Raw genomic sequence first — 26,193 nt, 5'->3', positions numbered from 1 at the left:
TGCGCATTAGTATACAGGCATCAAAGACCATGTGATTTATGGCTTGGCTTCCTCACTACATTTTTCTGAGGACTGTTACTGGGCCCTGTTAGTGCTGATTTCTCTGTTCCCATTACTGTGCACAAACCTTCATCAGTCGTTATCACCAAGTTTAAGTCTCCATCCCCCTTAGGATTCAGTTTAAAGCCCTCCTGATGAACTCCATGCTGTGGCCAAACACATTCTTCCCACATTTACTCTGGAAATAATATATGCATGTCGGGGAAGCTTCAACCTTGATCTATATATGTTCATTTGAATATTTGAAAAGAATATGTGTGGGAGCATCTCTTCAAAAATCCTTATGAACGTGCATAGATCAAGAGGGCAGGTCCTGGTGCTGCTTCCCCTGGTGTGTTTATTATCCCTACAATGGCCTGAATTGCCAGCTACGTAAAGCTGAACTGGCTTACACCTGTAGACCTTGACATTAACCAATAGCTAAAACCCCAAACAGAGGAAATACAGTCCATACAGCAGGGGTTGCCAAGCTTCTGGGGCCAGTGGGCAATTGGGAATTTTGAGACAGTATTGTGGGGGCATGGAATAACACAGAATGGCTGCTGTGGGTGTATGGCATAACATAAATGCCTGCCACATCTAAAAAGGAGCAGACAGGAACATAAAATGGTGCAGGCATGACCCTCCATCAGTGGGGAAAAAGCACCTACATCAGCCACTACTGCACTTGCTCACAGAAAGAAGCTCTTTACAATGGAAAGGAGGGTGTGCGGTCCTGGCATCCAATGAAATGTGGGCATGTTCAAAGGTGCCTGTTATGTATAGGAGATGCCAATTGAGTGCAAACGCCAACTGAGTAGGAAGGGCAAACAGTCTCTCATGCATTGTGGATTTTTGAGGGCATAATTACTAAGATCTTTGGAAGGTGCTATGGGGGTACTGGTGGGCACCAGGCTGGCAACCCCTGCACATGAACTATGTTTGCTAATCAACTGCATGCAGATTCTGCAGGGCACGATGATATTTTACCTTATTTCGGAGGAGGAATGTCACTCTTTTTTGGGACAGAAAAAGTAAGGTAGAATGCACCAGAAAGGATCTGTGGCATTAAAATAATTAGCAGCTCTTGAAATGCCATATCTTTGGTATACTGATCAGCCACAGACACAAACGTCTCTATCAAATTACACTATCAGTTTTTATTAGAACAGCCATGCATGTACAGGTTAATTCTTTTTTTAAAAAAATAGTCTACACTTGATGGAATATGTACATCTAAATTAGTGGGTTCAAATCCAAGTCAGCAGCTCAGCCACTGAAAAAATGCCCCCCCATTTACTACCAATAACAAAAAATCCTTTTTGTTATCATTCACAGCAATCTGCTACACAGCTGTATGTAGTGGTTGGGTCTGTTTCTTCGTTTAGTGCAAAAGAAAAATACAGATATAAAAACATGGAAACTAGAATAATAAAAAAGATGAACTAGAGATGAGTGTCTGCTATGGGTATTCTTCTAAGCTCTACAATCTGGGAATTAACCATGGGGCCTCCATCCTGGCTGCCATGGCAGGATTCGGTGTCACTGATATTCAGGCCTGCACCTGAAATACAGAAAGGAAGATAACATTCAGGAGATTTGGAAACCAAAGAGCAGCTTATCTTGTGGAGAGAACAAATCTACTCTATTTCTTTTTATTCTGAACAGCAACTTTCCTGTTCCTGATGAAAATATACCCTCTCTTTCTAGTTTGGATTTTTGTACAAAAGAAGGACAATTTAAAGCCCAATGTATTTCTTTAAACACCAATGTATTTCAATCTGTAAATCCCATCTGCTCAAGGGTCAGCTAAAGCAATATGGTATGCTGCTGGTATGCAAGATACTTATGGATGACCACTGATGACATGAATTCAGTTTCTCCAGAAGAAGATTGGTTCAACACAAAACATATTGTCCTTTGCTCCTGGTATACCCTTGATAGGGGAGAGGGAGAAATTCAGCTCACATTTAAAGCCGAATATATCAGACTTGCATTTTCTCAAACAATATGAGTACGCAATCACTCTGAAATTCATACTAATCCTAATTTTGTGATGCAGTTCTCTAATGAAACATTTTAAAAATCATATATTAAGGGGAAATGTGCTTCAAAAAAAGAATATTTTAGTAAAAATATATGATTAGGAGAAATCGCTTGCAAAAACGTGCACGTCAGTCATAACTGCATACAAAAATGTGTTTATTAGGAGAAATTTGCACTAAAATGCTGAAGAATTTTCATCTTTTTTTAAAAAAATAGCAAATTTCTGCCAAAAAGTGGAGAAGCAATTTAAAACTGGAAAAATGAGAAACTGAGAGAACCTAAATTGACAGTTCCTTCCATCAATAACCATTTGAGGTATTTTCTTTCCCTCTTCCCTCTTTGGATTTTGTTTCTATAAAGTGCAGTCATAAATAACAGAAGGTTCTAGGTTTTCACATATATAACTCTGTAAAGCTGCAGCATTACCTCTGAGATGTTTTAAGACTGGAGCTGACTGTGTGATTGTATGTGAACAATGTACTGAGACACAGAATTACCTATCACATTGAAAAAACAACACAGAGGTGAAGTTACAGTCAGGATTTCCAAATGGCTTTTTTTCTAAAGTACAAATTTAAACTAGTTTGTAATTGGATTAACTAGCATAACTTGTTGCAGAATGCCTTGTGGACTGTAGTTTTGTTAAGGAATTTCAAAATTGTTTGTTAGAGCCTTAGCCCCTTCACAGCAATACAATTCCCAGGGAACCTTAACAAATAATCAAAAATGAAAATATCACACATTTGGGGTATAAAATGTCCTAACTAATTGCATCTTGTTCCAGGATATTAGCAGTCCAGAAAATTCTATATGAGAAATGCCACTGGTTCTCTTAGTTTGCCATTTATTATTTTGTTTAAGAGTTTAGCTTTTACATGGAAAAACAGCATTATTCTGTTTATTTCTTTGTGCAGCCTATGATACTCATTCTTTTTTTTATCATAGAGTTGGAAGGGGCCTATAAGGCCATCGAGTCCAATCCCCTGCTTAATGTAGCAATCCAAATTAAAGCAAACCTGACAGGTGCCTGTCCAGCTGCCTCTTGAATGTCTCCAGTGTTGGAGAGCCCACCACCTCCCTAGGTAATTGGTTCCATTGTCATACCGCTCTAACAGTTAGGAGGTTTTCCTGATGTTCAGTCAAAATCTGGCTTCCTGTAACTTGAGCCCATTATTCCGTGTCCTGCACTCTGGATGATCAAGAAGAGATCCTGGCCCTCCTCTGTGTGACAACCTTTCAACTACTTCAACCATGCTATCATATCTCCCCTCAGTCTTCTCGTCTCAAGGCTAAACACGCCCAGTTCTTTCAGTCTCTCCTCACTGGCCTGATCATCCTTGTTGCCTTCCTCTGAACCCGTTCCAGTTTTTTCTTAAAGTGTGGTGTTCAGAACTGGACCCAGTACTCAAGATGAGGCCTAATCATTACTGAAAAGAGGGGAACCAATACTTCACGCAATTTGGAAACGATACTTTTGTCAATGCAGCCTAAAATAGCATTTGCCCTTTTAGTAGCCACATCACACTGTTAGCTTGTAGAATCATAGAAGAGTAGAGTTGGAAGGGGCCTATAAGGCCATCAAGTCCAACCCTCTGTGCAATGCAGGAATCCAAATCAAAGCATTCCCAACAGATGGCTGCCCAGCTGCCTCTTGAATGCCTCCAGTGTCGGAGAGCCCACTACCTCTCTAGGTAATTGATTCCATTGTCGTCTGGCTCTAACAGTTAGGAAGTTTTTCCTGATGTTCATTCGAAATCTGGCTTCCTGCAACTTGAGCCCATTATTCTGTGTCATATTCAGCTTTTGATCAACGACAATGCCAAGATCCTTCTCACATGTTGTATTGCTGAGCCAAGTATCCCCCATCTTATAACTGTGCATGTGGTTTCTTTTTCCTAGGTGTAGAACTTTGCACTTATCCCTGTTAAATTTCTAATGCCTCTAGGAATGTTCTTTACAGGGATGCATTTCTAAAGGCAGAATCTATAAGAATGATGTTGTACACAGCTTCTAAAGGGCTTGCCTTCTTCATGAACAACAAATACAGGTAGACCAGCTCTGCGTCCTCTCCCTAACATTTCTTCTGCAACTGGCACAGACATATTGCTGCTGCCTGAGTGAACACTCTGGTCTCAGGAAAAGTAAATATAGCATTAAAAAAATTGCCCAACCCCTATTTGGGCATTTCAAGACTTGCAATTCTTATTTACTCAGAAGTGCGTGCAAGCATAATTAAACATGGCAATGTCAAAAGAGATTAATACCAGACATTACTTTCCAGTAAAACCAGTTACAAATGACCAAGGGCTACAGAGGTTCGATGGACTGGGCAAAATGATTCCTGTTGCAAATTCATTGGCTTCAAAGGAATTGTCCCAGCAGTAAATCTGGCTTACTGAGTCCTGCATATGTGATGCTTTCAGGACACCAAGTGTTACCAATTTCTCATTTAGCATGTGATTTATGAAATGCCAATCAGATGGAAATCTGGCAGAGGTTTCGTTCTACACAGGTCCTTTTGCCGCCCAGCATTATTCATCTTCCCCGCTTCTTTTCTGTGGATGGCTAAGTGACAGGGTTTGCTACACACCCCAGAGGACTTCTAAATAAAATGATTTTAGGAGAGGAGACATGGAGGGAAGTGGGTGGGGAGCTCTGAGAGAGTGAATGGCTAGTTTCCATAAACAGATATGACTGTGACTAAGCCATTACCTGGAGCCACCTAGAAAAAAAAGCTTACCCTCAAAATAAGGTACATGAAAAAAGTTTTATGGAAGGAAGAAATGGCAAGGCTTAATATGGAGGAGCATATTATGGTACATGACCGAATACAGCAGATCCAGAGAAGAGGCTGGACAGTCTGTTCAGATGTCTTGGAGAAAGACACCTCTTAAAGCAAGCCTAGCCTAGATATCTGTGGGAGTACTTGGAAATAACCATGATTTCTGTTAAGCCACATTTTGAGGCCTTCCAGAAGTCTGTTGACTTCAGATCCCAGATGGCATTCTGGATTCATTTGCACCATCCAGTTCTACAACAAAAATGACTCTCAAATACCACCTTTTCCCTTTCTTTTTAAATGGAATAGTTCCGTTCAGAGAAATGAAATAAAATTTGCAAATAATGGTAGAGAAAAGGCATTTCAGAAAGGTGACAAAGAACATCTGAAATCTTCCATTGCAGCAAAAGGCTATTTTGATAAGAAGGCTTACACAGTTTGAGCGACCCAGAGATATCAGATAATTTTTTAAAGAAAAGTAGATATTTATGCAGAACCATTGAACTCCTGATCGAAGATTATTAAAAAGTAATGTCATTTATACACAGGCTCTTTCAGAAGTGTCTCACTATGGAATTACCAGAATTAACTGTTACAAGCCACCATCCATATGCACAGCACAAGGCCAGATAGATTGCCTATGCATAGCATTTTAAACCACAATTTTAAACCTCAATGTATTTTAAACCTCAATGCTAAGCATGATTATTATGTGTTTAAGCAACAAATTAGTTTCTGCTAATGCAGGATCTAAATTTTAACATGTTCAGGGTGCCCCTATATATAAATCCCAATTCATTTTTAAAACCACACATGAAATCTTTAGGAAACTTTTTTTTTTAATACTAACAGCATTTTGTATGAAAATAAACAAGGCCTAAAGGTTCCAGTGAAGCAACAACCTAAAACGGTTTAGTGCACAGGCTGCTAAGAAAACTAAAAGTGATTACTACAGAAGGCTAAGAGTTCAATGGGGCCAACTTGTTATCAGATTAAAGCACATTAGGCCTTGCGAGGCTATGTCATGATTGCACACTGGGAACCTTGATTCCTTATAGAACTTGGCCTGCATGTTTCCAACAATAATGGTAAGGCTTGTGTTTCCTATTCCCTTGCTAATTATGTTAGCCCAGTTTCTTTATCAGCTCTGCCCATCTTGCAGTCACAAAAAGGAAACTCTGGGATCTGAAGCTGACATTGCTTCCCGTTTTGAATTTGACCTGTAATTAAAACGCGTGCTGAGTGATAGCTTAGTTTCCAGATCCAGCCAGGTGCCTGCAGTGACATCTGCTGCCTGAATGGGTCCATTAGTGCATTCCAATATTGAGCATACTTAACGTTGTTCAGAATTAGATCTCACCTGGCTGTTTCCACAACTTTTGTGTTGTGCCCAACATCACGCATAAGTTAACACCATAATGTTATGATATTAGTACTAGTTTCACATGTATTCCACAGCCCTAATCATGCATTTCTGGCATTTGGGGTGATGCAGTATATTTGAATCAGGAGTAGGGCTGCCCTTTTAGCAGATGCCTGACATCCTGACCATGTAGAGACCCCACACAAGAGGATCTTGCATATTGGGGTTTCTTTATGGCCAAGTGCATGCAAATACAGTTGTTAGACGAAGCAAAGTCTACATCAGAGGCAGGGCTACAAGTGTGGCCCTCCTTCCAATTCAATGCAGCATTGCCCTACATGTGAGTCACACATAAATAGGACTTATGTATACATATATTAATCAGGGTTTCTTCAATAGACAGTGTATAAACTGCTTTTGTTTTTATTTTTTGAGGGTCTACCAGGACCTTCCTGATAAGGGATGAAACAGGACAACTACTTCTCAGGCATGAACACTTTATTTATTTTTTTATTTATTTATTTCATTTTTAAACCACCCATAGCGAATAGCTCTCTGGGCGGTGAACAAAACAAGATTAAAATACAATATTACAATAAAATTACAATAAAATCAGCAACAAGTTAAAAAAAAAATTAAATGAAACACATTGAACATTAAAATGCCTGGGAGTATAGCCAGTTCTTAACCTGGCGCCTAAAAGAAAGTACCGAAGGCGCCAGGCGTATCTCCACAGGTAGGCTGTTCCACAGTTCGGGGGCCACTACAGAAAAGGCCCTAGATCTAATAACAATCCTCCGGGCATCCTGATGAGTTGGTACCCGGAGGAGGTCCTTGGATATTGAACAAAGTGAACGGGTAGGTTCATAGCGGGAGAGGCGTTCCACAAGGTATTGTGGTCCCACACCGTGTAAGGCTGTATAGGTCAAAACCAGCACCTTGAATCTGGCTCGGAAACAAATAGGCAGCCAGTGCAGGCGGGCCAGGACAGGTGTTATATGCGCAGACCAGCAGGTCCTCGTTAACAACCTGGCTGCCGCATTTTGCACTAGCTGAAGTTTCCGAACGGTCTTCAAGGGCAGCCCTACGTAGAGCGCATTACAGTAGTCCAGTCTAGAGGTTACCAGAGCGTGAACAACTGAGGCGAGATCGTCACTGTCCAGATAGGGGTGTAGTTGGGCTACTAAGCGAAGATGGTAAAACGCATTCCGTGCCACCGAGGCCACTTGAGCCTCAAGCGACAAGGAAGGGTCAAAAAGGACCCCCAAGGTACGAACCTGTTCCTTCAAGGGGAGTGTAACCCCATCTAGAACAGGATGAACATCCACCATCTGGGCAGGTAAAGAGCTCACCAACAGTGTCTCAGTCTTGTCTGGATTAAGTTTCAGTTTATTAGCTCTCATCCAGTCCATTATCGCGGTTAGGCAACAGTTCAGCACATCAACAGCCTCACCTGAAGAAGGTGAAAAGGAGAAGTAGAGTTGCGTGTCATCAGCGTACTGATGGCAACGCACTCCAAAACTCCTGATGACCGCACCCAGAGGCTGCATGTAGATGTTAAAGAGCATGGGGGACAAGACCGACCCCTGAGGGACTCCACAATGGAGAGTCCAGGGTGTCGAGCAATGTTCCCCAAGCACTACCTTCTGGCGATGATCCGCTAAGTAGGAGCAGAGCCACTGCCAAGCAGTGCCCCCAACTCCCAACTCCGCGAGCCTCCCCAGAAGGATACCATGGTCGATGGTATCAAACGCCGCTGAGAGATCAAGGAGAATCAACAGGGTCACACTCCCCCTGTCCCTCTCCCGACAAAGGTCATCATACAGGGCGACCAAGGCTGTTTCAGTGCCAAAACCAGGCCTAAAACCGGATTGAAACGGATCCAGATAATCGGTTTCATCCAAGAGCGCCTGGAGCTGGCCGGCGACCACCCGCTCCAGGACCTTGCCCAAAAAAGGGACATTCGCCACCGGTCTATAGTTGTTCAAAATATCTGGGTCCAAAGAAGGTTTCTTTAGAAGAGGTCTCACTACTGCCTCCTTGAGACTACCAGGGACTACTCCCTCTCTCAAGGAGGCATTTATCACCTCTTTGGCCCAGCCGGTGGTTACAGCCCTGCTGGCCTTCACCAGCCAAGATGGGCAAGGATCAAGGGCAGACGTGGTCGCCCGCACCATTCCAAGCACCTTGTCCACTTCCTCGAGCTGCACCAACTGAAACTCATCCAACAATGAAGGACAAGACCGCGCTCTGGACACTTCAATGGAGTCATCTGTCATAACATCAGAGTCTAAGTCCCGACGGATGCAAGCAATCTTATCCTGGAAATGCTCCGCAAATTCGTTGCAGCGAGCTTCCGATGTTTCCTTAGTATCAGGAGGGCCAGAATGTAAAAGCCCTCGTACCACCCTAAAAAGCTCCGCTGGGCGGCAAAGAGATGATCTAATGGTGGCAGCAAAATATGACTTTTTTGCCGCCCTAACCACTTTTACATACAACTTAGTGGAAGCACTCACCAAAGAATGACTACATCCGTCAGGAGTTCGCCTCCACCTGCACTCTAGCCTCCTTCTCTCTTGCTTTATCACTCTCAGCTCCGGGGTATACCACGGTGCTGTTTGAGTTCTGCACCGAAGGGGGCTCGTGGGAGCGATCATGTCAATGGCCCGGGTCATCTCCGCATTCCACAGATCGACCATGGCCTCGACAGGAGCGCCAGTGCTATCAGCCGGAAAAACTCCCAGAGCCCTCTGAAAAGCAACAGGATCCATAAGCCTCCGGGAGCGGACCAACTTAATAGGTCCCCCACCTCTGCAGAGGGAAAGGGTTGCCGTGAGTCTAAAGCTCAGCAAGCGGTGATCTGTCCATGACAATGGAGTAGATGAAAAATACCCCACCCTCAGATCACCATCTCCATGACCAGTGGCGAAGATCAAATCAAGAGTATGTCCTGATACATGCGTCGGGCCAGTAGCAACTTGAGACAGCCCCATGGTTGTCATGGAGGCCATGAAGTCCTGAGCTGCCCCGAACAAGACAGCCTCGGCATGAATGTTGACATCCCCCAGTACCACAAGTCTGGGGGATCTCAACAATACCTCCGAGACTATCTCCGTCAGCTCAGCTAGGGAAGCCATTGGGCAGCAAGGTGGGCGGTACACCAATAGTATTCCCAATCTGTCTCCTTGGCCCAGCACAAGATGAAGACACTCCAAACCAGTCGCCGTCTGGACAGGGTGCTTAGTGAGAGAGAAAGAACTCCGATAGACCACAGCAACCCCGCCTCCCCGGCCCTCAGATCTACCACAGTGCTGCACCGAATACCCAGGTGGGCAAAGCTGGGAAAGAGCAACTCCTCCCTGCTCACCCACCCAGGTTTCGGTAATACACACAAGGTCGGCACCCTTCTCCACAATCAAATCATGGATAAGGGGGTTTTTATTAACGACCGACCTAGCATTTAAAAGCAGCACCTGGAGATCCGAGAGCTGGCTGACAGTACAACCAACAGTCCTGTGGATAGGAGGAGAACCGGAACAAGGCACAGACACAACTTGTCTGGGACGAGTTCCCCTTACCTGGCACGTTCTCCTCCCAACGCCATACCTCCCATTACCCGTCACAACATTAATTGGGGCCCCCGAAAATCTCCCTGCGAGGCCCAAGGCATGTTCTCCCAGGCACATCTTAAAATAAATCTAATACAGCAAAACACTTAAACAACATAAACACAAACACACATTCACTCAATCTCATTCACACAACAACAGACAGACAAACAAACAAACAAATTAAAATACAGCCAAACTTATTGCAAGTTATAAAACAGAGGGGAGGCGTTCCTGATCCCAAAAATAACGCTAAAAGGTGATTAAAAGGTGTTAAAAGAAACATATGGTGGCGGAGCTCCAGCCGTAGCGAGCTCTTACGCCACCATCTTCATTATGCCCAGCAGCAGATCTTCCCAGTACAAGCAGTTCAATGAGAAGCGCAGCAATGATGACAATCAAAAGAAGACAGGAGCAAACAGCAATAATAGCTCTCACTCCCTGGGCAGCTGGAACAAATGCTGTGTGTAAGAACCAAAGTAGCAGCCACAGCTGCTCTCTTTCTCTAAGCAACAACAATGTTCCTCTTCCTGTAGGCAAAAAGGTCTCCACACGTCCCTCAGTCCGCAGTCAACATATCCCTCCAAAGGGTAGATGGAAAAAATAAACCACGGCTGGCTAAGGTTCCTGGGACCCAATCCTGCAGGATATAGTGCAAATCAAACAACAGCAATCCAACAGGGAGGGATGATGATCTTGTTTTACATCATGATCTTTACAGCATGATCTTGTTGTTTGGAGCCAACAAGGAGTTTTAGCTGAAATTACCTATTCATTTAACTTTCACTGAAATCAAGTGTACATTGTAGCAAAAGGCAGTCTGGCTTATCTGGGAAGGTTGCTGTACCTGTGGAGCAAGTTCAAGATGCCTCTAGGCAGATTAGTCTCGTCTTTGTACCTATGTGACATAGAGCATCTAGAACTATTTCTTCAGGGTACTCATAATTTGACCCCTAGTTTAATAGCTGCTGTTTTCAAAAGGAAGGATTATATAATGTGGCACCTGTCCCTTTCACATGTGAAGGCATACCAATACATTTGTACCTTTATCCCTTGTTCAATGGCATTTGTCCTATGGTGTATCAGGGGTTATCCTAGATCCACCATTGTAGATAGAGGCACAAATGGCTTCCACAGTGAGGAGTGCCTTTCACTAGCTTCATTTGATATGGCAGCTATGGCTGTTCCTGCGCAGGGATAGTTTGGCCGTGGTGATCTATGCATTAGGAACATAGGAAGTTGCCTTATAATGAGTCAGACTATTGATCCATCTGGCTCAGTATTGTCTACACCAGTGGTTCCCAAACTTTTTTCTGATGGACCACTTGAAAACTGCTGATGGTCTCAGTGAATCACAATGATTTTTCTGCCTGTTGTAGCAATTGTAATGCACTGTGCTAGATGCTGTATGATTTTCAATGGTATTTTTATTGCTTCTTTTATTTCTTGTATTTTATTGTATTACAATTTGAATTCTATGGAACTGGAAACTAATATGAATATTTAATGCAGATGTGCCATGGATCACCAGAATGAAGCTTGCAGACAACTAGTGCCCCGCAGATCACTATGTGGGAACTCCTGGTCTACACTGACTGTCAGAAGCTCTCCAGGGTTTCAGGCAAGAATCTTTTTCCAGCCCTACCTGGAGATGCTGGGGACTGGACCATGGACCTTCTTAGAACAGATGCTCTACCAGTGGGCTATCCATTGGTAACCTCATGATTGGATAACTGCATTATGTATTATGTGGGGCTGCCTTTGGGCTTGGTTCGTACCCTTGGTGCTTGTCTTGATGCTTGTCTTGGTAAATAAGGACTTACACTAAGTGATGTGGGTTTTCTGGACAATTTTGAATTGGAAAATTTTCTGGAATAAGTTCCTATGCAAAATTAGGCTAATTTACACAGGGGGATTTGCATCTGAAAATTTTTGGCTTGCATAAAAAAACTCTAGAGTGTGGGATCTAATTCAGCATGTTTATTTTATGTGCATTTAATAAACAAAGGGCTTATCCAAACGGAGCGGAATAATCCACGCTTTCCATATTCGGTTTGTCATCTGATAGTCCTCACTTTGCCTTTTAGTTCACTCTTTCCCAATTTAAAAAAATGCTTTTTTCCACCCGCACACGCAGCGGTAAGACCCCTACATTCTTTTTGCTTTTTCCAAACTCCACCTCTAAAACCTCCCCCTATCAACCAATTGGTCAGCAAAAAAATTATGTATGCTCCTCTCCCCCTTTGCAACTAAGCACAATATGGCTGTAAAGGAGTTCTCGCCTGGGAAGGAAAGGCTGCTAGTCGGTTTCACGCCTGCCTTCCCACAATGAAATTGACAAAGCTTTCTGGAGCCGTTCTTGTTTGCATTTGCGATATTACACTTAAACAAATGTATGTTTTTCTGATTTGAAGCAAAAACCCCAGCAAGTACAATGAAATTGACAAGGCTTTCGGAGGCATGCTGAAACCAACCACCACCGCTCACCCAGAGCGGCCGCCCAGTTTGCAGGCTGGCAAAAAATAAAATGCATCTGCGCAGTAGTTGCAGACCCCCCCCGCAACACCCCACCATTGCGATGATTGGTTCAATTTTCCCGGACTTATTCTCGCACATGCGCAAAAGTGCAGATACGTGATTGGCTGGAATGAGGAGAAGGGGCAAGGGGAAACGCCCAAGAACCACCCATCAGCTGTAAAGTCCGCGGTATTGCATCCTAACTCCTGAAGGCACAGCGGATGATTCCCGATTTTAAACAGCAAATCGCATTTTTGCCGGTATTGCAAGGAGCGAATTTAATCCGCGAAAATGCGTAACAGCGCGAGACGTCATTTGGACGACCAAAAAATAATGAACACACATAGCGGGCGTGTCACACATTTTGCAGTCATCTGGATGAGCCCAAAGCTAAAAACTTTGAAACAGCCTTGCTTGCCTAATATTGTACCTGCAGTTGGCATCTGTTCAGTGTTACTACTGAACTTATGAAATGGAAAATTTTCAGTGGAAAAATAAGGCACTGGGAAATTTTTTGACCCTTGTTACTGTCTAATACAGCTTAGGACCTAGATCCCTGGTGGGCCACCTGCTCCCATGTACACCAGATTCTTGTTGAGCATGCAGATATGTGGCAAGGCATGAGAGGGCCTTCTCAATATCAGCACTCCAACTGCAGAATGCCTTCTCCTCAAAGTTTTGACTGGTGCCAACCCTGATGGGCTTTTGGTGCCTTTTAAAAACACATTTATTCACTCAGGCCTTTGGTTAAACTGGCTGTGGAGCTGGGAAGCCTGCCCTCAGACTGCTCTACGTGACAAATGTATGCTTTGTTGATTTTATGCAACTGGTTTTACACTAAGCATTATGTATTTACTTTTATGTTGTAACCTTCTCCGGGATTTTTTAAATGAAAGGTAGGCTTTAAATCCTCTGAATACATACAAATGTGTCTATGGAATTGCACGTCTTGCAAACAGACAAGATTGAGGCTGTTTACACATATAGTGGTGCAGCTGACTGACTTATACATAAAGGTGTTCAGGCTTGCACTTGGCCACAATCAGGTGGAGAAAGTAATGTGTAAATTGGAAGTACACATGCTCCCAATTAAATGAAATTGCCACAACTGCATTGACAATAGCTCTTTTGGAGGTGGCATGCAATCATATGGTATACTTGTATATGTAAGCAGGGAACATTAAGCTTTGGTCTTTGCTAGGAGCTCTACAGGCTCCTTGCTCCATTAACCATCATTTCACTTTTGCAATCTGTGTGCCTCCAAGGTATCCAAGCTGCCTACCAGCTTCTTGCTTAGCTCTGCCTTCACTCATTCTGATTGTTCCTGGTCCATCTTCCCCTGTAAAACTTTATTTTCCTGCCTGCAGCCACCCTCTGCACATGGCTTGTTGATTCTACTAAGATTTAAGAGGCTTGGACTGTTTCCTGGCTTGCTTCCCAACTCAGCAGTGACCTCATCCTACTAACCTGCCTTTCCTACTTTCTGTAGGAGCAGCAGCCTGAATCCTGTACCTTTGTATGAGGACCCAGAATTGATCTCTGTTTCTTGGCTCACATAGTTATTCCCCTTGGGGCCTAAATCAGCAAGGGGGCAGAATGCCAACTGGTCTTTGATAGTACTGCTAGTTCATATATAATTTCTTCCACACAAATGCAAACAAGCATGAGCCTGAGGACATTAGTGCTGGAAATATGGAGGCATTACTACAGGTATGAACCATTGCCCTAAGAATGTTACTCATACAAGAATACCAGTTCCTTCACACATGCTAAAGCTTAATTTGAGCACTTGAAAAAATCCATTAAGCATTCTAAACTAGCTTGGTGTCCCAACACCTGCAGCATGAAGACAAAAAGCCTTTTAAATAATCAATTTGCCTTTTAAATAATCTGTATATTAACTTTAGCACAGGAAATAAGCATTTGTGCTAAACATTTTTTCTGCTTTAATTTGATTTGCCATCCACAATGGTTTAACAAAGAACATACCAAATATTTGTAAAATCATTTGCATTTCAAAACAAAACGTGTGGGCATTCAAAAAGAAATGGCACTTACCCGTTTTTAAAGCAAAGATTAGATCATCAAATTCTTGTGATTCTTCATCGGCCACTAAAGAGCTGCTGCTGAACCCTCCAGGAGTCGTATAGGCACTGCCATTCTGTGGGCTTTGCTTAAAGGCAGCACTCGCCTGGCTGGCCAGCCGTAACGATGCCCTCTCCCAGTCTGCTGGCATCTTTAAAAAATATTAAGAAAGGCACAGAAAATGATTCTTTACATGTGAATTGCAAGGACCCCTCATACTCCAAGTGACAGTACTGATTCCCTGGAGGTTCCGTCAAGCAGGAATGCACCCCAACATGACTCTTATGGCAACGCCCAAGCCCACCCCAAATATTCTGGCTCTATAAATCAGAGGCACTGCTAGGTTCGGGGGAGGCCCAAACCAGGTGCTTTCTTGGGGGGGGGGGCTGATTGTTTCACGCACACATACTGCTGTCTCCCTGTGCCATTGTCCCCCTGCTTTTACTTTATGTCTGCCAACAGCATAATTTTCCTTTGGGTGGGATTCCCTGACACTGGAGTAGCTTTTTCTTGGATGAAGAGTTCCCACCTCTAATGTTACGTGCTTGTTTTCTTTTATTCTCTTTGCTTGTACAACTATGACACATGCTTTATACAGTTTTGTATTTTTGTCTGAGTTGTTATTCAAAATTTAATAAAAAACTTTTTTTAAAAAATGATGTGTCCAAGAATTGTTCTGTTCTGACCACTTTCAACAACTGCTCCTCCTCCCCACATCCTGTGCTTACTTTAATTTTTTTTTGGCACTGCACCGTCTAAAAAAGGCCTTCCTTAGAGAGAGGCATTCTGGGCATGGTGGCTCAGGAGAGTGCCTGTGTAACCCCCGCAATCTTATTTCAGTTAGTTCAGTCTTGTGGGTTTGGTTATGTAGGAGCATGGAGGGGGGGAAAGAGCAGAAAGATGGTGTGGCTATTGGGAAAGCTGCTGTTTAGTTGGCCTTTAACCTCTTGATTAAGGTTCACACACACGAGTATAGAAGTGAAGGAGGTCATGAAGAATAGATATTTGAATGATGGTTATTTGGATATGTATTCTTTAATCATAGGGCCCTGGTGAGCCTATGGACTTTCTCAGCATTGCTGAAACTGCAGTGGTTCAGAGGAACAAGACTAGGGCTGCTTTCATACGGCATTCCATTCCATTATCCTGATGATTTCTCACCTGGTAATATTTGATCTTTCACATCATGTACAAGCTAGTTCCAGAAATCATGTGGAATATAGTTCAAGTTTAGCGCTAATTTTCATAAGAAATAATACCAGAAATAATCCATTTGCAAGCTCAGGAACCTGAAAAATCGTGGTTTTTCACTAGTTGCAGCTGCTCATGTGACAGGCATCCCAGCATGCAGTGCATTCCCACCATTTAGTGCGGGGATTTTTTGCCTGATGAAAATTGTACTGGTATTCCGGTTTAGGCATGGGTAGCAGCAGCATTCCCTCCCCCCCATGTCTACACAACTAAAAAAGAAAATATGTCAGATGCTAAAGGGAGATGGGATGAGATCTTACACAGTGAGGAACTACAGTGTGTATGTGTATAACGGGTGAGGGACGAAAACAAGATGTGTGAAAGACATTTGTGAGAAATGCCAGTATTTCAGCTGAAAAAGCTACTGTTCCTTAACACAACAGGTACTACAACGTGAAAGAAATGTTAGAAATCAGGACAGAAGTGCTACCATTTTAATCTGCACAACTGATGCAATAAGGCCCGTGACTGAAAGCAGCCAGAGAGATTAATCTTAAGACTGAAGAAAAGAACTCTACAGTCAAATGAGAGCTGATATTTGTCAGAAGAATAAAAAAGGACTCATGAACAATTATTCTTTTAAGTATTTGGGAGCTGAGAACCATACAAAATTGTTTTATATTTAGTGTTATGTTTTCTTCTGTAAAAGAAAAAAAAGAGTTTACAAGTTATTTATCTTTGCAAATTCATTTCTTTCGGCCCTTAAGAACCTGCCAGAGATTACACCTGCATTGCTGCCACTTTTCTGCAGCAGTTAGACCCCCCCTTTTAAAAAAAGTTAAAAGTTAAATTTTTAATTTTTTAAGAAAGATTTTCTAGCCACTGCACAGATGCAGCAAAAGGCACTCTTTATTTATTTATTAATTAAATTTTCTAGTAGCTTTTCTACACAAATATGTGCACTCAAAGCAACTTACAGTTAATAAAAAATTAAAATTAAAAAGCAAAAGATTTTTTTTTAAAAAGTTAAAAACAAAACAGTACATAAGCAGTGGAGCAATTCTTCTTAGCAGGGCCGGCTCCAGGAATTCCGGGGCCCTTGGGCATCAGCCTGCCCCGGGCCCCTCTGCTCCCCTTCCGCGATCCGTGGCACGAACTGCGCCGCGGATTGCAAGACAAGAGCTTCCGAGCCACCCGCCGCCGCCTCCACCACCTGCACAATTCCCCACCTCCACCACCTGCCACCATCCCCCGCCACCATCCCCCCACTTCACCTACCGTTCTCTGCTGTTATTTGCGGCTGCGCGCACTGTGCGCACAGGGTTACCATCAATCAAGATGGCAGCTGAGGTTTCTGTAAGGGACTGAAGCCTCTGCCACCATCTTGGTTGATGGCACACAGTGCGCGCATTGTTGCCATCAACCAAGATGGCGGCAGAGGCTTCAGTCCCTTACGGAAACCTTGGCTGCCATCTTGATTGATGGCAACCCTGCATGCGCAGTCTGCACAGCCGCAAAGAACTCCAGAGAAAGGTAGGTGAAGCGGGGGGATGGTGGCAGGCAGCGGGCGGCGGTGGGTGGCTCGGAAGCTCTTGTCTTGCTATCCGTGGTGCGGCTCGTGCCACAGATCACAGAAGGGGAGCAGAGGGCCCCTCAGGGGCCCCCAGGGGCTCCTGTAGCTGCGGGGCCGTCAGGCCAGTGCCCAACCTGGTTGCCTTTTGGAACCGGCCCTGCTTCTTAGGAAGGCTACACAACAGAAGCCCTCCATAAGCCTCCCAAAATTAAGAACCAGATGCCTGGGAGAAGAGAAATGTTTTCCCTGGCACCTAAAGATGGATAATAATGGCACCAGGCATACCTCACTGGGGAGAGTGATCCTCAAATGGGGGGCCACCACTGAGAAGTTCTCATATTGCCACTCTCCACACCTCCTTCAGCGGGGGAATACAAAGAAGAGTCTTTGTTGCTTGGGCTACCTCACTCAGAATGCCTCACTGAAAGACACACCCACACACACCTCCAGTGGGGCTTACAACAGCTTGGGGAGTTTTCCATTGGGAAAACAGTATGGGAAAAAGATTAACCTCTTTAGAATGAGGGAAAAGATTCTAGCACTACTCCTGCATTAGTGGCAGCAAAAACAATGTCAAAAGAAGAAAGACGGCAAGGAGTGACAGTGACAGCTGGAGCCACGGGAGAGACCCTGGCCACCTAAAGTAAAGCTGTAGCTCTTGATTTTGGGTGAGATGCTTGGGGGTGGGGGTCCGTGCATGGCCACCTGGGTGGCATGGGGCCTTGGACTTTCATATCTTAGTCTGGCCCTAGAGGCATCTGGGCTGCCAACGTATAGCTTGTCAAAACAACCACCCAACAAACTATTTTTCCCTGTTACTGAAGAATTTCCCCAGATATTTAGCTTACACTGATGGCATCTAATGCCATCTAAAACACACACACACACACATCTTTTAAGAGGTCATTTGTGAAGACACAAATTTTCCAAGGTGATTCACTGCTCCTATAGGGCATGCAGCCAGTTCCAAGAACTAGGGATGCCTGCTGATTGTTCTTGGTGGAATACACTTATATCCTCCCTCAGCATGCCTTTCTTTACACAGCAGAACATGCAAGAAAGCCACATTAAATAACAAATTGCTTGAATGACTAAAATCTTTAAAAGGTAAACTAGGTCATGGATATCAAACTGTGGCCTTGTTTCCATGCAAATCTGTTGTGGATTCTGTAATATCATGAGTAACGTCCAAAGAGATTATGGAGAGGTGTAATGCTTGCAAAAGGAGTGGTGATTGTTACAGCACCAACATCAAGCCTGCCTTATTGGTTGAGACTAGGATATCTTAAGGACTGCCTTATCCTGTATGAATCCGTCTGTAACAATAGTCAGAGGCATCCTCAGAAATACATTTAGTTCGTGGTGGTGTCCAAAGCCTCTGGAGGCTCACCTTGTCTGCTCTTTCATGGTCTTCCATAGGATAGTTAAAACTTTTTTAAGGAAGTCTTTTAGACCATAAATGATTGCTTCCTTTCTCACGTTTTTTTTTTAAAACTAGAAACTGATCATATTACTTTTCATAGCTAGCTCCTCTCCTATTTTGGTGTTTTATGGCTCCTTTTAATGGACTATTGTTATTTTAAATACTTTGTTAGTTTACTGGCTGCCTTCAGAAGTCCAGGCAGGAAGAAAAGTTCTGTTTATTAAATAATAAATGAAGAAATGTTAACTTTTGTCCAATCTTGAATTATTACATGAAACTGTTCCTTGCCTTGTGTAAACTGATCTTCTTCTTCTTCTTCTTCTACTACTACTACTACTAGACAGTATTGCACAGCAGTTAGGTTTGGATTTGGCAATCTAAGATTTAAATCAACTGTGAAGCTCACTAAAGGCCAAATGAAACATTATGTTTGGTTAAATTGCCTGCTGGAGAAAAAGACACACCCACACACACCTCCAGTGGGGCTTACAACAGCTTGGGGAGTTTTCCATTGGGAAAACAGTATGGGAAAAAGATTAACCCTTTAACTTTAAAAGCAAACAAACTTCAGGAGATTCCAGTCACCGATGTAACTTGCAGTTTGACCTTGAGCCATTTCAGCAAGTCACTATTTCTCAGGGTTGGTTGTGGCAGTAAAACCCCATGCCAAGGAAGGAAGGTTAGGATGCAGATGCAATGAATGTTTAGAATTTTATACTGTACTTTCAATTAAGAAGTGCTCCTAGATCCATCCAACATTGCTTTTAGACACCCAGCTGATGGATGATGTCACCAACATGTTCACTCATTTTTGGCTAATTCAGCAACTGGAACTCTTTCTGGAGACTAAGGATGTGATTATTATGCTGCATGCTGTGCTTGCATCATTTGGTTTAGAGCTGTGGGCAGATGGCCTCTGAAAATTCTCCTTCCAATTTGTGGGCAGAAAAAAAGGGGGGGGACCAATTCACCTAATTTCTTGTGGGGGAAGAGAAACTCTCCAAGTTTCTTGAAGGTGGAACTCACAAAGAGTAGCAGGATTGACTTCTTTCTTTTTTTCCTGGCTGCTGATGCAAGGAACAGTAAGAACAACAGTGTTGGCAACATAGATATAATTTTGCATCCTCCACAACAGCCTGGACCTTGTGTCATTCCAGGGCATTATGGAAGGAAATGGCAGCTGCCACGTGCAAAATGATGATGATGGTGATGAAAACAGTAGTAGTAGTTGTAATAATAATAGTAGTAGTGGTGGTGGTGAATATTCAGAGAAAATTCTAAAAGAAAAAGAAAAAATCTCAGAAATTTTCTCAGAAAAATACCTTCTGAGAAATTTGGGGTCAGTTCTAATTGGCTACTGTAATATGGCAGACTATGGAACTGCCTAAGAAAATGGTCCAGAAATACCAAGTATGTTGAAACACAGCAGTGGTGACAGAAGGCATATGAATATAACAGTGATCCTTTTTGACTTGTACAGTTTGTCAGTCTGTTTCTCAGTCAGATTCAAAGGAGCTGTGAAAGCTCTAAATGGCCTGCTTGTTCAGGATATCTTAGGGAGCTTCTTTTTCTGCTTCTCTGTCTCTCACAACCAGTGTGTTAAGATCAAGCAGAGTCATTGCTCCTGGTGATACCACCGTCAGCATGACCTGATCCTTTATTAAGATAACGGTGGCACCAGTATTATGGAACACATACACCCTCTGAAATCCAGCAGGCCTTCTCCACTGAAGTTTTTAGCTGACTAGTTAAAAAAACCCACAACTTTGCTATTTCATGTACTACTGTTGCCAGGGCTGATACTATTAGTCTTGTTTTGTATTGTGATCATTTAAAATATAGTTTTATTATAGCTTTTTGCTTTCTTTTTGCTTTGAGTGCCCATTCTTTGACGAAAAGACTCCATATAAAGGTAATTTTAAATAAAACCCTCTTCAGGTCAGTGGAGGTTGGTGGCTCCGATGTCAGCGAGGTAGTGAATCTGTTCTGGGTTTTAGTCCAAACTTATAAGGAACTGTCCAAGATATGAAAGTTTGGACTAAAACCCGGAGTGGCCTCATTGCCCCACTGATGTTGGAGCCACCAACCTTCACTGCTTCAGGTGTTCATCATGAGCACCTAAATGAAGCATGGTTGCACATCAAGCTCTGCCCCCAACATCTTTGCGCCCAGAGGAGACTTTCACATGTTGAACATGAAGATCTGAGAAGGTTTCTGTGTTCATTCAAACACATTCAGTAGAAGGTGGCATTCCTGTTCAGTCATTCCTGTTCAGCACGGGAAGGGTGGACCAGTGCATGTGTAAAGGAGATGTTTGGGGTGGGGCCAGCACATGCACCCCTGTGCAGTTTCACCCCTACCTCCCCCCCACGTTGCTTGAATGCCCGAACAGGGCTTCAAAACCTTTGCAATCCTGTATTCACTTACCTGAGAGCTAGCCCCATTAAATTCAGTTGGACTTCCAAATAGAACATGTAAACAACTGCACTGTGAGTCTGAGGCAGAGTTGAGATTTGAACCCAGATCCCCAAGAGCCATTTCATTATATCCAATGGATCACACAAGCTAATATCTGCATTTCAGGGTTTCTTGATACATATACTCAGAATAGTTATTATTAGTATGCTGAGGTAAAGTAACAAAGGTACCTCTTCCATAGCAGCGATAAGGTTCTGAGTAGATTTGCTGATCTCTCCTCCTGCTGGGGGCATGCCACTGCCATGAGTGAAGAATGGAGAACCTGGACTCGTACGTCCATTCATTTCAACTGTGTAACTTGCTTTTACAGGGCAACAGAGCTGGTTGTGTAGAATAAAATACACTATGAAGACGTAAAGACCCTGAAAAGAAGGAAGTGTGGAAAAAAGTAAGCATGACTGAAAACACATTTAGGAAAACTATAGAGTGTTCACATGTTACATGTAATGATGTACAATCTGTGTACTTGTATGAACAATAGGTGAGCTATACAGACATAGTTATTCACATGTAAAGTTCAATGAGTGTATAATCTGTGTACACAATAGTTGAGCTGTACACATCAACAAGTGTACACTCTTCCACACAAACACTTGCACATGTGCAGAGACAGCTTACAACACCCTAACCATTATATTACACTGGCTCATGGAATCATCATGGAATCAGTTCTTCTTATGGCATTGGTGCCTCCGGCTGGTGTGCTCTAGTCATGCATGGGCAGACTTTGGGTTTGCAGGACTTACGTTGTTTTTTATCTGAACCCCAAGGCCCAAGTGAAGCTGGACCACCAACTGGAGTCAGGTGCAGAATAGTGGCATAGGAAGGTGGACAGAGAATTGCAGAACAAGGTGCCTCTGAGGATATGCTCAATCCAGAAATTTATTCTGAGTACCAGAACTGCAGCGCCCACACAATTCTACTCCTGTTTTCCCCCAATCTCTCTTGATTTCCATAGCATAATTGAGGAGGAGGGGACCTCCTCACTTTCTAGCAGCCCCTTTTGCTGTCGCTATCGTTCAACCACTGGGAAGTGGAAATCTTTATAGATCTACTGCAATTCACCCAAAGATCTTCCGGTGGATCCTGATCTACCTTCTTACCCTGCTCTAGATGCCTCTTAACAATTATTTCCTGGTGTTCTTCTAGGAGGAAGTGGGCGTATTAGAACAGAAACACACACACAGCTCCCTCTCTGCAAAGCTCTCTCAGGCAGGTGGAAAACTGCTTTTCAACAGTCCTCTCCAGAAGGATGGCTGATTTGTGATCAGATTTGGGGCTCGTTTTTCAAACCAGGCAAGCTTTGGGCTTGTCCAGATGATAACATTTTTTAAGCAACATGAACAGTTTTGTTTGTAATTCCCTCTCACTCTGACCCAGCATTGTTGTTGTGAGAGCAATAGCAACATGGTGGCAAGGGGAAAATGGAGAAGAAGCCCTGCTTTAGGATGGATAACCTTGTTATGGGAGAACATCCTGCGCATTTATGTATTCTATGCATATCACAGCACAACAAGGTTTGCCACTGTTTGTTAGTTAAAGGTCCACACTGGAGACATTGAATTGAGAAGGTGGGGGTGGTGAGATAAAATGCACACAGCAAAATTGTGCATCTTGCCATTGGTGATGTTATGAGCATTATCCAATTGATGCCCTCGACAAAGGACACATCCATATGTATGTATAATCTGCAATGTTATTGCTTTGTGCCCTCATTAATTCACCGTTGTCCATAAGACGTTGCAAGCTAGTATGGATTTTTGCATTCACAAATCCGCATTAGAAATACCACAAAAAAATGATGTGCTTTCCTGTATTGATAATCAATTGCATTAACGTCCATGCGCTCAGATGCAATACTGTGGATTTTCCAGCAATGTGTGGTCCATGGGTCTTCCTCTATCATATACCAAGCCCCCTGTCTCCTTCCCCCCTAACAGCCAGTTGCATTTCCAGTACTGAAGTTGGATCCACCCTCTGTTCACACCTCCTCCTCCTTTCTTACAGTTCATTCCTGCTTCTGGCACTGAACCGAGGTATTTCCTCCTTCTGGCTTCTGTAACTGAATCACATTGGACATTTTTTTTTTAAAAAAAAACCCTACTATTTTGTGCTCAAACGTAAAATCAAATGTTTAATGAATAATATTTCCACTTAAAAGCTATTTTGCGATACTACACAAACCATTGAAAACATGGCGTTTAAAGGAGGATGTTTTTAACTGAATTTCCTTGAGCTGATGGTGGAAAGGGTGGGGGAGTGGAGCAAGCTCTAGTACTTTAATGTGGCATTGATCTTGTAGCCAATCCAGCAGCAGGCAAAGCCTCTCTTTTCCTGCCCAACAGCTGACGGGGTTGGGAGGGGGGCCAAACATACCAAAGAGACAAAAATTGGAGAACCAGAAGGGAAGATCAGCTTCTCTCCCTCCAGGCAGCCATCTCTCTCTCTCTCTCTCTCTCTCTCTCTCTCTCTGTGAGAGTGCATGCACTGTAGGTTGTGTTCTCCTCCTCCATGCCTGAAACTGACTAATCTGGGCCCTCCCTTTGCTAACTTGCAACTGAATGACACACAATATCTTAGTTTTTTGCATGGTGGGCAGTGGAGGGTCTAATACAATTTGGGAGGAGGAGACATTAACAGGCAGCGGCGTCACTAGCGGGAGTGCAGGGGGGTGCGGACCTCCGGTGCGCGCCCTCCCAGGGGCATGGATGAGGTGGCACACACATGCACTCGAGGCCAGCCACCCCGGCCCTGCCCCTGGGAGGGTGTGCGCTGGAGGGGCACCCAGCCAGAGAAGGCCTGTGAACGCCGGCGCACCTCCCTCACCCCGCCGACGCTGCTCCAGGTCTCGCCCACCCACCTGCCTCCAAGGAGTTGGAGCAGCCTTGCCAGGCAACGGCGTGGGGCGGGGCGGCTCTGGGTGTCACCCCCCTCATGGTGACACCCGGGTGTGGGCCGCACCCTCCGCACCCCAGTAGTGACGCCCTTGTTAACAGGAGATTTGGTGGGTGCACTGGGCAGAAGGAAAGTCCTTTCAAAACGGTAACAGCAGGATATAGCAAGAAACAATCAAACATGGAAAGGGATTTGCCTCCCAGTTTGAAAAATTCAATGGAATTGGGAGTAACCAGTGGCTTTCATCCTTAGCATGAACTATGTTATACGTAAAAGCCCAGACATTCATTTTGTTTGCACTTGGGAGGGAGGGGGTCCATTAACTTTGCCCTTTTGCACATCCACAAACCTGCACATGCATGGGAATTAAAAACAACAACCATTTTTCTGCACTCCTCTGAAAAACTGTGTGAAAAGCAAATGACCTTTATGGACCAATCACTGAAAAGGGGTGGACTTAGGGGAGTGGCCAATGCTAAAGTGATTTAGACACAAAAAAAGCCCACACATCTGGATGCTTGAAAATCGGGTTTTCACAATATAAATCTGACCACAAACAGGACATGTATGGATCTTGAGGCCACCAACTGAATATAGAAAATGTGGATTTTGCAGTTAGGTATCGATGGTCCATAATAACACAACCAAGTTGTTTGCATTCACACACAATATCTAAAAAGCAATGATGGTATGTAAGAGAGAGAGCTCTGTTGGAATGAATGAATGAATTAGATATGTTTGCAATAAAATGCAAATCAAACCATATTTCTCCCCCATTCCTTGACACAGGTGCCTCCAGGGGATAGGCAAGAGGATGGGAAACATTCCTTCTGTGAACTTGTTCTCTTTAAATTATCTCAGGATCCAAACCAATGGGAGCTTTGTAGGGATGACAACCCGAAAATCACCTGTTGGTGGTGTGTGTGTGTGTGTGTGTTGTTTTTGGCTCTTATTGCCCTAAGGTCTTCTGAAAGAAATGATACTAAGTAATAGCTGTTTCAGAGATACCAGAGGCATGAAGCTGGCAACTGAGCTTATAAATAGAAAACAAGCTTTCATCTAACTGCTGACACTTGGGAATTCCAAATGTATGCAACTCTGAATATGAAAGTCAACTTGTAACACCCAGATTATATTTGCATGGCTGCCCACACTGCAAACCACACTTCATCAGATAAAACCGCTTTCAGTCAGTCCCAAATTACAAACACCACAACAATTCTTATGGAACTGCTGTAAAAAGTTTAACATTTTTGGCTTTAAAACAAAGCAGATAATTCCAAAGTCAAATGATCAGTTATGCAGAGGTGGGTAAAGAAATACTAAGATTTCAAATTGAATTTGCTCCCCCCCCCTTTGTCACTGGTTTTCTTGAACATTTTGGCAATTAAATTTGAGCAGCTTTGTGGGAAGAAGAACAAATGGGAAGCTTCTTTCATGTTTAAGAAAACATTGCTTGGGAGGGTTGTGGGAGGACCATGGTATACAGGTACAAATATATCACAAAGGAGCAAAATAGGGATGATGGTGGTTAATACTACAGGAGTTCAGGGTAATGTGAAAACACATACATCATGACCCAGTCAAGTTATGCATTTTGCATATTGGCCCGAACAGGAGAGAGTTAACCATGGACTATACTGCTCCATTAAAATGAGTGAGATTTGACAGTGCAGTCCTATGCATGTCTGAAAATGGAAATGGACTGCCTTCAAGTTGATCCTGACTTATAGCGACCCTATGAATAGGGTGTCATGATACACGGTATTCGGAGGGGGTTTACCATCGCCTCCCTCTGAGGCTAGTCCTCCCCAGCTAGCTAGGGCCTGCTCAGCTTGCCACAGCTGCATAAGCCAGCCCCTTCCTTGTCCGCAACTGCCAGCTGGGGGGCAACTGGGCTCTTTGGGACTATGCAGCTTGCCCACAGCTGCACAGGTGGCAGGACACAGAACCCCTGAGCCACTCACTGTGGGGTGATCTTTAGCTGGCCCTTGACACCTAGGAGACACAAGCGGGGATTTGAACTCACAGACTCTGGACTCCCAGCCAGGCTCTCCTCCCCACTGTGCTATACCAGCTGTATGCATGCCTACTCTGATGTAAATCCCACTGAGTTCAATAGGACTTACTGCCAGCCCCAGATAAGGCTCCAATCCTATACCTGCTAAGCTGAGAGTAAGACATCGACTTAATGAG

The 26,193-nt window shown here is 43.7% G+C and overlaps 1 protein-coding gene across 10 annotated transcripts in view; it reads right to left on the bottom strand.

Annotated features, from left to right (window-relative positions):
- Positions 1-1,198: 1,198 nt before the first annotated feature.
- The window catches only part of ADGRV1 (adhesion G protein-coupled receptor V1), a 432,032-nt gene continuing 407,037 nt past the window's right edge, over positions 1,199-26,193 (bottom strand). For all 10 annotated transcript variants that reach the window (XM_061622198.1, XM_061622196.1, XM_061622197.1 and 7 more), the window contains 3 exons: positions 21,273-21,464; positions 14,411-14,588; positions 1,199-1,603 (listed from right to left, as the gene is read on the bottom strand). In XM_061622198.1, coding sequence (XP_061478182.1) covers positions 1,485-1,603; positions 14,411-14,588; positions 21,273-21,464 — 489 coding nt within the window. In that variant the 3' untranslated portion in view covers positions 1,199-1,484. The remainder of the gene's footprint in view (positions 1,604-14,410; positions 14,589-21,272; positions 21,465-26,193) is intronic.

The sequence above is a fragment of the Rhineura floridana genome, chromosome 1 (assembly GCF_030035675.1).
Source record: "Rhineura floridana isolate rRhiFlo1 chromosome 1, rRhiFlo1.hap2, whole genome shotgun sequence".
Taxonomy (NCBI): domain Eukaryota; kingdom Metazoa; phylum Chordata; class Lepidosauria; order Squamata; family Rhineuridae; genus Rhineura; species Rhineura floridana.
This window is presented reverse-complemented; position numbering and strand designations above follow the sequence as displayed.